The 16,440-nt window shown below is 47.8% G+C and overlaps 1 protein-coding gene across 5 annotated transcripts in view; it reads left to right on the top strand.

Moving 5' to 3' along the window:
• The first annotated feature begins 1,315 nt into the window (after positions 1-1,315).
• Etv5 (ETS variant 5) overlaps positions 1,316-16,440 on the top strand; it is a 64,183-nt gene continuing 49,058 nt past the window's right edge. For 2 of the 5 annotated variants that reach the window (XM_029544598.1, XM_029544597.1), the window contains exons 1-4: positions 9,433-9,804; positions 9,944-10,031; positions 10,163-10,210; positions 10,303-10,353. In XM_029544598.1, coding sequence (XP_029400458.1) covers positions 9,673-9,804; positions 9,944-10,031; positions 10,163-10,210; positions 10,303-10,353 — 319 coding nt within the window. In that variant the 5' untranslated portion in view covers positions 9,433-9,672. Of the gene's footprint in view, positions 1,488-6,862; positions 6,960-9,432; positions 9,805-9,943; positions 10,032-10,162; positions 10,211-10,302; positions 10,354-16,440 lie in introns of those variants that run through there. The other 3 variants (XM_029544600.1, XM_021209182.2, XM_029544599.1) reach the window with 3 other exon arrangements.

Below are 16,440 nucleotides of genomic sequence, written 5' to 3'. Positions count from 1 at the left end.
AAAAAAAAAGAAAAGAAAAGAAAAGAAAAGAAAAGAAAAAAGAAAAAGAAAAAAAAAAAATACAGGTCAAACAGGCCACCTCTGAAACGTCTAACCCTGATCTGAAAATCCCAGCTGGGAATCAGATGCCAACCATTTCGCCTCCCAGATATGCAGCAGCGGCGTGCCATGGGGGGCTGGGATAGCTAACGGATCCTCAGGATACAGCGAGCACACGGTTCCTGCCATGAGACACAGCCAGGGAATCGGAAGGAGGGATGGGCCGAGCACATCAACAATTCTAGATGCCAGGGCTGGCCCAGGGTGGATTTCTCTAATGTTTTGAGTCTTTAGGCCTGGGCCGGCCTCAGACTCATAGAGATCTGCCTGTCCTTGCTCACCAAGCGCTGGGACTAGAGGTGTGGGCCACACAAGGCCTGGTGTAGCTTCTTGATGGGAATGGATACCTAGGAGGGGCAGGAGCAAGAAGAAAGGAGACCTTAGGATGGTTCCCGTCTTAATCAATGCTACCTTCTCCCCAGAGCCGAGGCACACCAGACAGACAGACAGCAAGAGACAGTGGGGGAGATGGTCATTTGTTTCTAATATTTACTATGGTGGTTTGCTCTCACATGGCAATAGATAGGGAGCCTGGCTCAGGCTAACATGTCAGGCTCGATGTGCCATGTCAGGTCAAGTAATCAAATCCACTGATGGAGTAGCTCATCCACTACCAGTCACCAGTGTTTATCTCTCCGTTGTTCAACTCAAAATACACACACCCCACTCAGTAGATCCCGTAGAACCTCAGTGTAGGTGAGTGCCTACAGACCAAGCCAAAAGCCAAGGGACAGCCTGTCTTGCCCCCGACGCTTCAGCTGCAACACTGAAGCAGGCCAGCTCCTTCATCCCTTAGCTCCCTCCAGTCTTCCAGTAGGGCTGTTGGGAGATGCTAAAGCAAGACTGTTCATAGCTCCAGGCAGATAAAACAAAACAAAACAAAACAAACAAACAAACAAAAAACCAACCAACCAACCAATGAGCGTGAGATACCCTGCTCTTGAGTTGGGAATAAAGTCTGAAAAGGTCATGGCAAGGTCTAACTTCTGCTCATATGAAACTCACCACCAAGGGCATAAAAGGAAGCAAAAAGCGGACTCTAGTCAGTCAAAATAGAATCTGCCAAGTCCACACATCAAGTTCCTCTACAGAATCACTGGGACAAGCACATCAGGCCTCGCTCCGAACCCATGGAGCCCTTCTCCACGCCCACTTCCAACTCGTTTGTTTTGAAGGTTTCAAAAGGGCTGGCAAAGGGCTGGGGATTGCAGGCATGAGCTGCCATGCCTGGCGTGGTTTGGGGTTTCTAGGCTGCCAGATCAGAGGAGGAAAACTAAGATGGACAGAAGGCACCAAGGGATTGGAGACTCCCTGCTTTTAACTACAAGTTCTGGTTGTCAGTAGGAGGTGGAGAAGAAGCAGCAGACACAGGTTCCCTTCAAAACCTGGTAGTCCGAGGGTCTCTCATGTGGGGCAGGCAATTCTACTGGGGGGAGAGGGAGAGGGAGAGGCTTGGCATGTGACTGGTTTCACATGTAGGCATGTCTGTAGCTAGAGGTGGGGGATGGGCTCAAAAGAAACTCATGGAATTACTGATCTGCCAATCCTGTTTCAGAGTGGGACCTGGTTATGAAAGGCAATGTGAAGCCATTTATATTTTATGTATGTGTGTGAGTATGTATGTATGTATGTATGTATGTATGTATGTATGTATTGGTGGAGGAGTGGGGCTTAAGGAAGACATCCTCCCCCATCAGAAGTCTGAATTTCTCATGTTCCTTCAGATTTCCCTGAGAGTGACTGTTTCGTAACATCTAAGACTGGAGTGTTAGCAGAAGACAGGAGGGAGACTGTGTCAAGAAATAAAGCCAGGAGAGGGAATGGGCTCTTCCCAGCCTTCCAGTCATAGCATCAGGAACAATGCATCCAAGCTGGCATGCTGCTTCACATGAGACACCACAGACATGCATGCATGCGTGTTCCAGTGTGGGTGCAAGTGCGTGTGCAAGTGTGGAGACTAGAGGACATTTGTCAGTATCATTGTTTAGGCATGATATACACTTTTCTTTTTTCTTTTCTTTTTTTCTTTTTCATTTTTGTTGTTGTTTGTTTGTTTGTTGTTTGTTTGTTTAGGACATAGTCTCTGGCCTGGAACCCAGCGTGTATGCTTAGCTGACTGACCTTTCAGAGAGCCCCAGGGAGCCCTCTGTCTCACCCCTTCAGGGCCAGGAATACACACACGTTGGCGGCACAGCACCCAGATTTCAGGCATGTTTTCAAACATCTCATACTGAATCTTAGTTTTCCAGCAGCAAACTGTGTTTTAGTGCTGCTTGTGAGAGGGGTGGAGGACAGTGAGTGAAACACTGTATGTGGGGTGTCTGGGTCATGGAAGATGCTCAGGAAATACAATTTCTTCTCAGGAAATACAATTTCTTCTTCTGATGTGGGCTTCACGAAGGTGATTCCTTGCTGGCCCAGCCAGGATAAATCCGAAGTCTAGGTGGGATTTCTGGAGCAAGTTTCCTGAGAACTTCTCTTGTGAGAGCGGCAGATGAAGAATTGGAACCCCAGATGGGACCTAACGCAGGAGAGTGCCAGAGAGCAAGGCCTTGTTTAGGCTCTACATTCAGTTCCTGAGTCTCACTCTTACGAGTTACACGTCCTTGAAAAAAAATTTCCCAACTTTTGTGTCGTACTTTCCACATCTAGCAAACCGGAGGCTGATGGGATACATATCATAGGGTTGATAGAAGGATCAAGCAATTTAGGCAAAGTCTCCAAATAGAGCCTGGCTCTTCCAAAGCAGGCTTTTGTCGTTAAGCGTACAGCTTCTAAGGGACTGGGCTGCCCAGCCTTGTGATTAAATAGCAGGCTCCGGGGAAACCCTGTGTGATACAATCTCTGTATTAGCTAATTTTGGGGTCGCTGTGACCAAATTACCTCAACTGAAACAATTAAACGGCGGGAAGATATATTTTGGCCTTTGGCTTAGTGAGTTCTGGTCTGGCTGAGCAGGAAGGGTAGCTCTGTCCATGGCTGAAGCTGAGCACACACCGAGAAGCGGTGAGGATGCTCTGAAGCCAGGGTCTACCCTGCAACCTTTAAAAGCCTGTCCCTCAGGGCCCACTTCCACCACCTCCTAAATTTTGCTGCCCTCAAAATAGAACCACTCGCTGAAACCCTTAAAACACGCACCACTTGGACCATAGTCCTCTCCCGCTCTGTGCTGGCTCTGCGATATCTTTGTGCCTCGGTTTCTTCACCTACAGAAGTGATCGTTACAGTGTACCCGTAGAGGGGGTACAGGCTGAAATAATGCTGCTTATGTGGAACTGGAACTGAACAGAGGAAGTTCCTAGTAACAGTGGGACCTCACTATCCCCTGGCTGGAAGGAGCAACGGGACCCCGATTTGTTTAGAGACCCAGACAGTGGAATATTTTCTTTTCTTCTTTTAGGCCTCAGGGCACTTCTTCCTAAATCTTAGAAAATAAGACTGAATTCTTGCCCTTTCCCTTGAAGAAAACATCTCTGTCCCATTTAGTGTTTGTCTTCACATCCTTCCCTCCACACTATAAAAGAAGAAAGAAACTTGGGGTTATGTGCCCTCACCCCAGGGCCACACTTGCCGTAGTGAAACAGGAGGCACAAGGGGATACGGGGACAGCAGGAGCACGTCCGTTGTCCGTCAGTTTGGATACCAGCTTAAAGGTGGGCTGTGGGCCTTACACTCTAGCTTGCTTTGGCATTTTTCTGGGACCATGTAAAAAGCAGACCTGTAAAAGGAGGAGAGCAGCCCGGCTTGGGGCCTCTTCTCCTCCCTTCCCCTCACCCTCATTGTCTCCTTTAACTGACACTGCAAACTGAACGTGAAGAACAGGCGTCTAGTTTCTCATTGTGACCGAGTTTTGCTACCGCCCAAGGACAAAGGCTAGATTGACACAAGAAGAATGTCCCAGGGGGTGGGCCTCTTTTTGTTTCCTTTTCCAAAACTGTTTCTCTCCTGGAGGGGAAGGAATGATAACTAGAGCACTTGTTCTACAAATCCCCTATGTAGATACGTTCTTAGCAGCAGAGATCCAGCGCATTAGACGAGAAACTTCTCATAGTACCCTTAACCCTCATATCTGGCAGAGATAACAAGAGAAAGACAGTGGGGTGTGAATGGGGAAAGAGATGCCAGAGAGGAGTGGAGCCCATTTTGGCCTCTGGACTCTGTTCGGATGTCCTTGCTGGGTGGCTAGCTCAACCCAGTCACAGGTGGGGGGCTCTGGAGTGTGACCTCTTCTTATCTACTTTCAACACTGGACCGACTAGTGCTGCACCTCAGTTTCTCATTTGTAGAAGGGAGATATTAATAGTTCTCACTGCCTCACTGTGGGGAAATAGCTAGACTGTGGGAGATTGTGTGACTATGGGCTGCCCAAGGCAACCCCTGGAGCTCATTCATCTCTATAACTTATTTATTTACTTATGCATTCATTATTTATTTATTTATTATTTATGGTCCAGCCTAGGATCTGGCTGAACATCTGGTACATCCTAAATGTTTACTGGATGACTAAGTTATTAGTTACCAATAGCTTTAATGATGCATAATTCCCCGCATGTGATACTGTGGCTATCAACTTCTCTGTTTTCTGTGGTGCTGGGTCTATAGCCCAGGACTTTGTGCCTTCTAGGCAAGTTCTCAATGATCTTCCCAGACTACTGTAACTACCCAGGACTGCTGGCACATGACTGCCTTCTCAACACTTAGGAGGAGGGGAGGAATAGACAACTAACTGGAGGTGAGTTTGGGCTACATTGTGAGTTCCAGGCCAAACCAGCTACATTTCAAGGTCCTGACTCGAAGATTAACAAATAAATAAATCAAGTATGACACACAATACTTCCCCTCATTCCAGTTAGCCCCTGTTTATTGCTACACACTTTCAAATTTCTCTTCCCAGGGAGGAATGGAGAGCTTTGGTCTGAGGCAAAGGTCACAAGAGACACTCCAGGCGTGGAGTGTAAGGAATGTGAAGGAATCACTGTCAAGAGGCCTGCACTGCAGCTGATACAGCGAGCCACGAACTTTTAGAGGACTGGGACCCGCGACAGTTAAGCAACGGGGAGTAGGAAACACTTGAAGAAATTTCAACCAGGCAGGAGGCTGGCCTGGGATGAGAACAGAAGGGGATGGCGGTGGTGAGACCAAGCTGGTGAGAGAGGATCTGGAACTAGTGTGGGCCTTGCAAGAAGCTGAATTGAAAGCCTCCAGGATGTCAGAAACAAGCCGGGAACACACGGGTACAAAAGGCCACCAACTAGAATAGGAGCTAAGGGAAGCACTGTGCTCAGGCAGGAAATTAAAAATCAAGGAACTGCTCGTTAAAAGTTCAAAGCACCTGCCCACACTTCAACTGGTGCCCTTCCCAGTCTCCGGCAAAACCGATAACTCAGCCCACTGAACCTGGGTCCAGGTCTCACCCCAGCATTCAAGCTGGTCAAGGACTGTAATCAACACACACCAAGTACCAGCTCTAATCCACACGCTTAGGGGGGAAAGGCCGCGGACTAGAAATTCACACCGCGTGTCCCACTGTGGGGCACTGGGCACCCGTAGGGTAACAACTTGGGACCCGCTTTGCTGAGGTTCTCCAAACGTTGACACCTTGCTGCCAGGTTAGCAGAGAACAGAACTCGCTCACAAAGCATCCTTGGGAAAAGAAGAGAACGGCCATTGTCAATGGCAGGAGCAGGACGAGGAGTTGGAAGGGGTAGAAGATTGTTTTATTTGTTTCCTGGAACACCCTGTTAAGAATCTCAACAATTGCAGTCAATGCCCGATCCTTTGGCAAGCAACACTGCTTCTCCCGGTTCCCAGCTGCACGGGATCTAATTCGCAAACACACCATCTTGCATTCAACACTTAAATGGAAAACAAGCAGCCCGAGAGAGAAGCCAGCGGTCTAACTGCACGCACGTTTCAAAGGGATTTGTGCTTCCAAGGCCCTCTACCGACCCGGTGCGGTCCACGAACCGGGTTTCTGGCTGTAGCCTCTTGCCTGCGCAGCTCAGAGGCAATTAGCCCGAGAAGACGCGATCGGGTCGGGCCTTAGGCAACGTGAAACATCAACTAAGATCTGGAAAAGCTCAGGTTTTTAAAGGAGATAACTACTTATTCTTTCCACTGGAAACCTGGTTTAAAAAAAAAAAAAAATTAAGGCTTCTCTTCAAGGTAGCTAAGATTAGAGGGCTCGGTTTCCGTTTTTTGTGTTTCTATGGGCCGAACGCCCAGGCGGGTCAGCGAGTTTCTGTGTGTGGAATGACGAATTCCTCTCGCCTGAGTTCTAAAATGATAACTTAGCTCGCTGCTGCAGCTGCGAACGCCTGGCGCCAAGCGGCCCCGCGCGGGGGTGGCGGGAGGAGCGGTGCAGGCCGAGGCCAGGGGGAACTTCGCGAGTGGCCCCTTTAAGTGCTTCACTGACTCAGCTAAGCTCCCCCTCAGGTCGCGTTTTTTATGAATGAAAAACGTCCTTACATTCATTATATAAACAAGCCGGTGCTGATTGGTCAATGGCGCCGAGCGCATAAATTATGTAAAACAGACCTCTGAGGGCGTCGAGGGAGGCCGAACGTTAGCCAATGGGCGCCGCAGATGATGGGGCGGCCGGGCTGGATTTGCCTGAAGACAGGGTAAACAAGAGGTGATGGGCAGCCGCGGGGACGGCCGCCGACCAATGGGGACGTGTGTGCTCTGGGCTGCGGGCCAATGACGGCGGGCGGAGCCGGCGGGGGCCGGGCCAGTGCTGCAGCGGGTTGCAGGGCGGCGCAGAGTCCGGAGGCCGGCGCGCGGAGCGGTCCTCATCCCCGATCGCTGCGGCCCAGCCCGCCACGGAGGCGCGCAGGCGGGCGCGCGGAGTGGCCGCTCAGGTGCGGACTGGTTCTGGGTCTTCAGTTGGGCGTGCTTGGGGTGACTCCCGGAGCTGGCCGCCCCCCTCCCCCCGAGGCCCGGTTCGGTTCGGTTTCTGGGAGGCATCGGGCGGGGGCGGCTAGCGGTTCCGGAGCGAGCGGAGAGCGGGTTTCCGCACGCCGCGGAGGAGGCACCCGGGGTGCTGGAGCGGGTGCAGGGAGCGGGGTGCCGGGCTCAGGCTACGGAAGCGGGGTGCAAGAACGGGGTGCGGGGCGCGAAGTTGTGGGCCCCCGAGGGCCCTGGGAGGCTCGCGAGAAGAAACGCTCCGCGACTCTTATATGGGGGGGGGCGAACAGCAGTTTGAGGGGTTCTGCTTCAGAACCCCGAGAGTTAAATGACACCGACATGTGCAGCCTGCGGGTGCAGGATCGGCCCGAACTTCTGCAGGCCTGGCAAGTTGGAGACTGGGCAGCGGGCCCGCAGCCCCCCACTCCCTCCTCTTGGGGCTGAGGGTATTGGGGCCGCCTGAGCCACGGCCTGGGGGAGGAGAGAACCGGTTTCGAGCCTGTCGAGAGTGTGCTGGAACCTCGTGAATGATTCGGGGTCTCCCTCGCAAAGGGGGTACTGATTAAGTAGGGGGTGATGAGGGGAGGGGGCATGTGGGATCGGGAGTAAATGAGGCGGCTGGTATCGCCCAGCGCTGCACCTCGTTTTCTGAATGTGGGTGACTTTATGAATGAAGCAGGTTTCTTTCTTGGGCTCTGAGGCTTTTTTTTTTTTTTTTCCTCCCTTTTTTGTGAATGAAGCATTGAGCTTTCTTCCTAAAACGCTGGGGTGAGGGGCCTGCGTCGGAGGCTAAGCGTGCGTTGGGAGTGGGGGCGGGGGCGCAGCTGAAGGAGTTTTCATGAATGGGAAGGCTGGGAATTGGGTGGAAGTGTGTCTTGTTTTGTGAATGGGGCCCGGCGCGAGGGATCCAGTTACAGCCTCTACCTGCGGTGGCGGCCGCGGCTCCATCTCCCATTCATAAAACCAGGCTCGCTGCGCGCCGCGGGGAGGGGCCTCGATCCGGTCGCTGCGCCCAGTTAAAGTTTTCCTGGGGGCACCCTGGATTTGGGGGCTGGTGGGGGGGGGGAGCGACTACGACGACACAAAGGAAGTGGTTTAAACTCCAGGATGAACCGAAGCCTTCCCTGCAGGCTTTTAAAAGATACTTTGAACACGACGTTTCCAGCTCTTGAACTCTAAGGACTGCTTAGAAGATCCTCGCTGCTGCTTTTGGAATCTCTTAGGGCAGTTTCTTTTTACCAATTTTTTCAAAGGATATTTTTGCGCATCATGAGGTTCTAAAAATATTTTACCCTCTGATTTCCTACACGTTGTTCTCTTAACCCACAACAGACATTTAAGAATTTCGGAGGCCACAACTTAGGCAAATTTTTTAAAAATACAACACAGAATTCTTTCATTCTTCTCCACAGTCTACTAAGGATTCTTAGATTTGGGTACTGGTTGGTGACGTTCAAGAGAGGCCTCATTCTGAACGATGTTTGCACTGTGTGGAAGGAAGGCAAGCTTGGCAGGAGTGTTTTTCTAGGAAGTTGCGAACTCTCTTTCCTTTGACTTTGAAAATATCTGATTACTTGGGCCAAGTGCTGGCTGTGAAGGGTTTTCTTGTATCCTGCTCACTTATGAAAATTTGATATGGTGCTCACAGCGTGAAAAACAAGTCAGATGGAAATGGTTACTGTGAAAAAAGTTCCCTACTTTGTATACAGCTTAAAAGAAAATGCCAGTTAGGCCTGTGTATTATTTAGAACTGAGGTGAATGAATACTTGTTATCCCCCCATTATTTTGACCTGAGGTTTTACTTGTAAAATTAAGTGTTTATGAAGGTGACACTTAAACTTGCTAGCTAATTCCTCCCACGCTGGAAAAGTGTCTCCCCTCTTGAGCCCAGCTCTTACCGGTGTTTGACTGTTTTTGTTGAAGATTTGAGGTCATTGTAGGACAGGGAGTTTTCATGGATATTTTTGCATTAAAAGGTTTTAATGGTGTTTGTTGTTTTGTTTTTTTGTCCCCCCCCCCCATTTTTTCTTTTTTGGCCTTTTGGTAGAGATGTTTAAATATGTGCAGTAGAACTGAGTTTCCTTTATCTCTCATTTTTATAGATGTTTTATTTTAGAAATTGAGTAGATGGCAGCTAATCTTTATAGGTTGCCATGGAGATGCTGTGTCATTTCAGGTATACACACCTGTTTGGACAGACGGTTTGGGTTTAAATAAAGAATTGTGTGTGTGAAGAAAGTATACTTTTGATCAGTTTGTTCCTGGAGCCGTACTTGGTATTTTTACCATATACCTACAAAAAGACCTACAGAATACACTGAGAAACACCATGCATTTGGAATATGTTTCTCTGGTTCTTATCATAAAGTGGCAAATCTTAATTAAAAACTTACCTTAAAAACAAAAACAAAACCCTGCAACAAATGTCCTGGAAAGTCATTTTTCAGTGCAAGTAAGGGAAGGATTTGGTTGGTTGGTTGGTTTTGGCTTTTGTGGTAGACAGGCAATACTAAAGTGTGTGTGTGTGTGTGTGTGTGTGTGTGTGTGTGTGTGTGTAAGTATATTTAGAGACCTCAGAGAGGTAAGGTGGCTACACAGGCAAGAAGGAAAGAATTGTATAAATTTATGCCACCCCACCCCCGCCACAGTTTAAATCTTCGAAATCCATGTTACAGGAGTATCTCTTTACCACCCCCAAGAAACTACTCAATGCTCAAGCCTTTCAAAGTGATATCGGAGACTTTGGAAGCACCATGGATGGGTTTTGTGATCAGCAAGTCCCTTTTATGGTCCCAGGGGTGAGTTGGCTTCTGTCCTGTTTTGTCCTTGACCTCTGTGGTGTTCGTTTTCCCCCTTGAGAAGTGGGTGGACCCTCTCTGCACCTCTTTCCTGCATTTGAATCTTCCATTTTTTTTTTTTTTTTTTGGCCTCTTTCAGAAATCTCGATCAGAGGATTGTCGAGGGCGACCTGTGATTGACAGAAAGAGGAAGTTTGTGGACACAGATCTGGCTCACGATTCTGAAGGTAGTGCAGCTTTCCCTGTGTGCTATGGCTTCCTCAGCTCACACAGACAACTGGTGTGCAGACTCCTGGATGCTCCTTAGCCCAAGAAATAGCCCCCTTTTGAGTCTTTTTTTTTTTTTGTCTGTTTCCAGAGTTGTTTCAGGACCTTAGCCAACTTCAGGAGGCTTGGTTAGCCGAAGGCAAGTTTCTTGACTGTCCTGTTTTCTGTGTAAAACATTTCACTGTGCCTTTTAGTAAAATGCAAAGATCTAAAGCAGACCTCTCTTTCCAGCACAAGTTCCTGATGATGAGCAGTTTGTCCCAGATTTTCAGTCTGATAACTGTAAGTACCTTTGTGTCGGTGACACATTTGTTCTGAAATTGTTTGGCCTTGGATTATTTCCATCTAGAACATGTTCATTCTAGAACACAGCAATAGGCAGAAGATTTGGGCAGTGGTATGCATGCATTTTAATAATTCAGGGTTGGTCCAGAAGACGTCTCTCTCTCTTTTTTTTTTTAATTGATACAATTTCTGGCTCTCGTGAATGCGTGTCTTATTCAATATAATTTCAGTAAAATTTCTTTTTACCTTAACAGCTTGGACTCCGGAATTTTAAATTAGGATACTAGTTAAGATTCTGTGTCAAACATCTGCACACAGTATCTTAGCTAGTATCCTAATTTAAAATTAAGGTTGAGGGGACACACACACACACACACACACACAAACAACAGTACTGTGTGGGGAGGTTCTTGCAGAGCTCAGAAGAGGCTGTTTGGTCCCCAGGAACTCAAGTTACAGGAGATTATGAGCAGCCCTTTTTGGGTGCTGGGAACCGAACTCAGATCCTCTAGAACCTACTGAGCCGTCTCCAGCCCCCAGTGCCTATAAATCAACATTTTCTACATCAAGTCTTTGAGCTGAGGTCCTAGCTCAGTGGTATAGACCCTGCCTAGCATGGACAGCGAGCGTTCCAGGCCCAGACCACTATCACTGCAAACGAAGAGTTATACATTAAGGCAGAGCCAGTGATGAATCTGACTTTTTTTTTTTTTTTCCCTATAAACGGTACAACATATACTTCCTGGAGGATTTCTGTTAATTGTGGTTCCACCTAACATGTCGGTATTGTTTCTTCTATGCTAATAGAGGGTGGACACTGAACGACTTGATTTCGCTCTCATTTTTCATGTGGTTGTTGGGACCTTACCGTTGGGTAAAGCCGTTTTCTTACTCACCTTTGGGTGCTCATTCCTTCAGATAGGTAATGTGTGCAGCGAGGAGTCCCACAAATGGCTCGTGAGGCTGGCAGGGTGTAGCTAGCTCTGCTCTTTCTGGGCTCTCCTCAACACGTTCAGGAGCTTTATGGTCCAGGCACAGCTACCAAGGACAAAGCTGGCTGATGAAATTGGAGCAGCACAGAGCTGCTCTAGAGAGCATTAGTCACTGGCGAATGAACAGGTTTAAGAGCGGTCTGGAGAACGCTGCCTCTCTTGAGAGTTGCATCATAGAGAAATTCATGTCTCTTAGTCATAGTTTATAATAGCAAGCACCTGAGCCAGGCTGAGATTTGATTTCTCATTTTGCACCAACAGATTCTTCTCAGCTTTGTTTGATCTCTGGGGTGTACATGTGCATGTGTGCACAAAAATGTCACCGGGAGAGAGGGAGTATCTGGATCTGTTTAAAAGCAGGGTAATCTAAATATATTAGCTAAAAGAACAGAGGTACCAGCTAAGCATTCTGTAATGACAGCCCTCCTGTTCAAGTAGGAATGCCATGAAACTTGAAAAATGGAATAAGCTGCAACCTTAGCTTGCTGTGGAGAGTGTCTGTACAAAAGGAAATTCTTATAATTGCCCTTTGATTGCTTTCAAGTGATGGGCTTGCTATGGAAAGGCTAAACAGCGATAACCCGTGTGGCCGAGGGGGAGGGGGTGTTTGGATGATGACCGAATCTGGACTCCAGCTTGTTTCTGTTTGAGCAGTTTGGCTCTGCCTTTTCAGTTCTTCTCCAGAGCCTCAGTAAACTGCATCCTGCTGGGGAGAGGTGGCTTTTGTGGCAGAAACTTCTTTGAAATGCTTTTATGGTACTGTTTGTTTCTCTGTGGCCCGCAAGGGTTAAAGGGGGAGGTGAGACAGCTGGGCTGAGATTGATTGCTGCGTGCTTGCCTGGTCTTCAAGGAGGGGGGGGGGGATGTCAGCGGGCAGAGTTTCTATCTGCAGAGATTCTTATCTGCGAGAATAGGCGAGAGCGAAGAAATCAATAAATGTGTCTTGGTGCTCTAGAAATAATTCCTGCTCAGCACATGGAATGTGCTAGGTTCTTTAATTAAAATACCGTACCTTAAATGCAGGTGTTTTGGGAGGACTCCCTGCCTACCAGACCTGGTGGGGTGGGTTGATTGGTTGGTTTTGTTGTTTGTTTTATTTGCTTGCTTTTTTTTCTCCCCCCCGTCCTAACTGCTTAAGGTTGAGCTTGTCTCTATTTAAAGGATAAAGTGGATGGTTGAGTAGCCTTAAAATGCCTCTTAGTAATTCCCTTCCCTGACTCTTCTTGAGGTAGAGCTTGGGGAGGGTGGGGTCACATAGACTGGAGATTTGAGGCAGGAGGCCCCCACCCCCCTGGATGGCCCGGGTGGCCTGGAGCCCTTCATTCAGGCTGCTGTGTTTGATTATAGTTGAAGTTCAGACTGATGCAAGACCCCTGGAGAAACCGGTAGACCCCACAGGTGTTAATATACTATACCCTACATACTTCGCTTCCCTGTGCACACACTCCATGTTCCTGTGGGGGCAGGAAGGGCAGGGAACCAGTATAGACTAAATTTCTAAGAGGTGATATTAACACTTCCAGATTTGGGTCACATGCCTGTAGACATGTACCTGTAAATGTGATTTAAAGAAATAGATCCACTGTAAGTTTACAGAAACGCCCAGCTTACCTCTAGCTATGCCGAATTTACCTCTGTTTCGTGAATACACACTCAGTAAAGGATGCCTTACCTAGAAAGGCATCCTAATATTTTATTTATTGGTTTGCTGAATGGGTGCGCATGTGGCGTGTCCACGTGGTAAGCTTTCTTACGGTGGTTAGAGGATGATTTGTAGGGGTTGGTTCTCGTTCCATCCTGTGTGTGTGTGTGTGTGGGGGGTGGTCATCAGGCTTGATGACAAGAACTTTTATTCTCTGAGCCATCTTGCCAGCTCCTTGTTGGAAAATTTAAAAATTAAACCAAGAGGACAGAAAGCACATTTTGTAGCATAGATTCTCCCTCGTTATGGTGACACCCCCCCATAAATCATTTTGTTGCTACTTTGTATCTGTAATTTTACTACTGTCTTGAATTGTGATGTAATATTTGATATGGAGGCTATGTGGTATGTGACCTCCCCCTAAAGGGGTTGAGAACTGCTGCTCTAGAGCCTGGGAGTTCTGGCAGTGCCCACCACCCCATAATAATCCGTTGTTCCTAAGGTGTGACTTGAAGATCCGAGAGTGATCTGGAAATCCCTTGAAGGAATTGTTTGAAAATACCAACATGTAGTTTGGGTGAAAATGGAAGAATTCGGCGAAGCCAACAGTAAAGGTTTTTGCAATAACAATCTAGTCTTAAAGCTGTAGTTGTGTTTAGTTTCAGGTCTAGGAGGCGCCGGGGAGGCCGCTGGCCATCCTGCCCACCCTTCAGAGAAGGCTGTTGTAGACAGGTTTTTTCTATTCAGGGCTTGGAAGAGATAAAAAACAGAAACATTGTTAAAATTGACACAGTTCCTTAAAGGTGCTTTAGTATATGGAAAGGGGTGTGTGTGTAAAATAGTATGTCTCAGACCACATGTTACACCCACCCCACAAGCTCTGGAGTCTCTATAGATCTCTCCACCCATTCCCTACATATTTTCACAGAATCCAGTCAAAGCCACAGATAGACTTGACACCGAGAATACTTAGGTTCTCTGCTGTGGCAATCAGGAAGCCGATACTGTTACTTCTCTGAGCTGACTTCCTGGGTACTAATGAGTGTTTTTTTTTTCAATACCAGTTTCAAGTCTGAATTTTTTTTTTTTTTAACCACCTCATTTGTTTCAGTGGCAACATTGTAATAATTACCAGCATCTTGAGTAACTGAAATAGTTTATGCCAAGGAGAGAGAGTGTTAAATCTCATTGTAGAGTCATAACTCTGTAACCAAATTCACAAACTTTGTATTAAAATCCAGATGACCCCATTTTCCCCTTGAATTAAAAAAGGGGGGTAGGGATATGACATCGGAAGTACAAGTAATTTCCCAAGGACCAGCTAATTAACTGTTAAAGATCAGCTTTCTATAACTACAGTATTAGAAGTAGGGTGGTTAACCCTTATGCTAGCCCTAGGGCCTCAACAGCAGATAGGGAAGTGACACTGGAGCCCTTACCACAGTCATGGCCTGTGGGGATGGGTGCTGGTGGCAGCTCTTGCTGTGTGGAACGAGGCCATTTGGAGCTAAGAGGAATCTTATATGTGTTGTTAGAAGGTAAGAGAGAAAACTGGGTGGCCTAGGAAGAGGCCGCTCTGCAGAGTCAAGGCTGTTGTGTTTTTCAGGAGGCAGTGGTACTGAAGCGGGGTAGGGGTGGGAGGGAGGAAGAAGCTGATGGACAAGAGTAAGGGAAAGCATAAAACATGGAGGAGAGGGTGGCTGGTGAGATGGCTCAGTGGGTAAGAGCACCCGACTGCTCTTCCGAAGGTCCGGAGTTCAAATCCCAGCAACTACATGGTGGCTCATAACAATCCGTAACAAGATCTGATGGTCTCTTCTGGAGTGTCTGAAGATAGCTGCAGTGTACTTACATAAAATAAATAAATAAATCTTTTTAAAAAAAAAAAAAAAAACATGGAGGAGAGACGACTTTGCAGAGAGGCTTTGCAGAGGCTTCTCCAGCTAGACCTTGCTGCCAGCAGGGCCCTAAATGACTTAGTGGTCATCCCTAGTTTCCTAGCCTCCAGCATCAGCATCAGGAGAACTGTTAGGTGACCTAAGACCACCGACCTAAACGAGGGCCAGATGGTATTTAAGACAATGCTTTTTCTCTTACTCTTGTCCAGTAGAGCCCGGAAGCCTTTGCAATCCTTTGTATCTGGTGAAAAAGCCCTGAGAGGGGGGGGAAATTAATCTGCCTGATAGGCAGATCAGCCCTGTAGGTGCCAGGAGTAACAAAATCCTGGCATCCATCAAGAAATCGCCATTTAGCCACTGTTATCCAGCATCCACCCGCTTTACTAGATGAAGAGGCAGGGACTCTAAAGCCGAGAGAGACCTCATGCTATCTATCTGCTGCTGCTTCTGGCTCGTGCTATCATTATTATGTCACCGGCCCCAGTCAAGAATATCCCTACGGGTGAGGTAGGTTTGGGTGTGTGAGAGACTGTTCCTCACGTATTTCTTGAGTTTTAATGGTAGTGAAGAAGCAGCCTCAGACTGACATCCCCCTCTTGGGCATACGCTGCCCTTGAGCAGCTTGGGCCCCATCTGTGCCCTGGCACTCATTGCTTCTCCATTTGGAATCCGGGGAGCTCAGAGTCTCCGTCATGTTGCGGCTCCCAGCTCTTGGATGGATGCCAGGCCTGCTGATGCCATTACCGGATTAGGTTGCATTTTAAAAAATTCATTCTGTGAACCTCATCAAGCTCACTTAATAGAGGCTTTGGTCATCAGTTCCTATATTGCCCTTTCTCTCCAGGCTTCTTTTTGAAAGAATGACAAACCACTACACAGCCCTTGGAGTAGGCACGTCATACATAACTTGTCCATTTGGGGGCCAGGCACATAAGGTGGATTGGTGGTCAGGCTTTACCTGGAGAAAAGCACCCCCACCTCAAAGGCCCCGCCCACCAAATAATGATTGCTCTTTCTGCTTAAAAGGAGGATTGATTGCTGCGCAGCCTCCTCGCAAACAGGCCAGGGGTGGTTTGTGAATTTGATACCCAGAAAGATCTCAAAGGAAGTTGGGACAGGCAGTGGAAAGCAGTAAACAAAAGATGTATACATACGCTTGGAAGAAAAACAGTCTACAAGCTCAAAATTATCTTATCCAAATTTCCTGAAATATACTTTTCCTTGAAATCAAGTGTGCTTGTCAGACAGGTTCCGTCCACTCACCCTCAGGGTAATTGCTGAGTGTTTAGGGGGAAAAAAAGCCAAAGACACCAAACCAGTTTTTAGCCTTGTACCCTGTGAAGTCTGGAGAGATTTTATCCTGCCAGGTCAGATCTGCACATTCTTCCTTCCCTTGGGCTCCCTGGACATCCAGGAGGGTAGGCTAACCGCTTCAGGGCCACTCAAGCCAAGAAATTGTTGACATTCCTAGTGTCTCCTAAGTCCCTCTGCCCTGCAGAGAAAACCATTGGGCTCTCCGTGTTAGCTACCAGGGATAAATGGGGGGGGGGGG

Source organism: Mus pahari, chromosome 12 (genome assembly GCF_900095145.1).
Source record: "Mus pahari chromosome 12, PAHARI_EIJ_v1.1, whole genome shotgun sequence".
In the NCBI taxonomy this organism is placed as follows: Eukaryota; Metazoa; Chordata; class Mammalia; order Rodentia; family Muridae; genus Mus; species Mus pahari.
The sequence above is the reverse complement of the archived record's forward strand: the minus strand, read 5'-3'. Positions and strand labels throughout refer to the sequence as shown.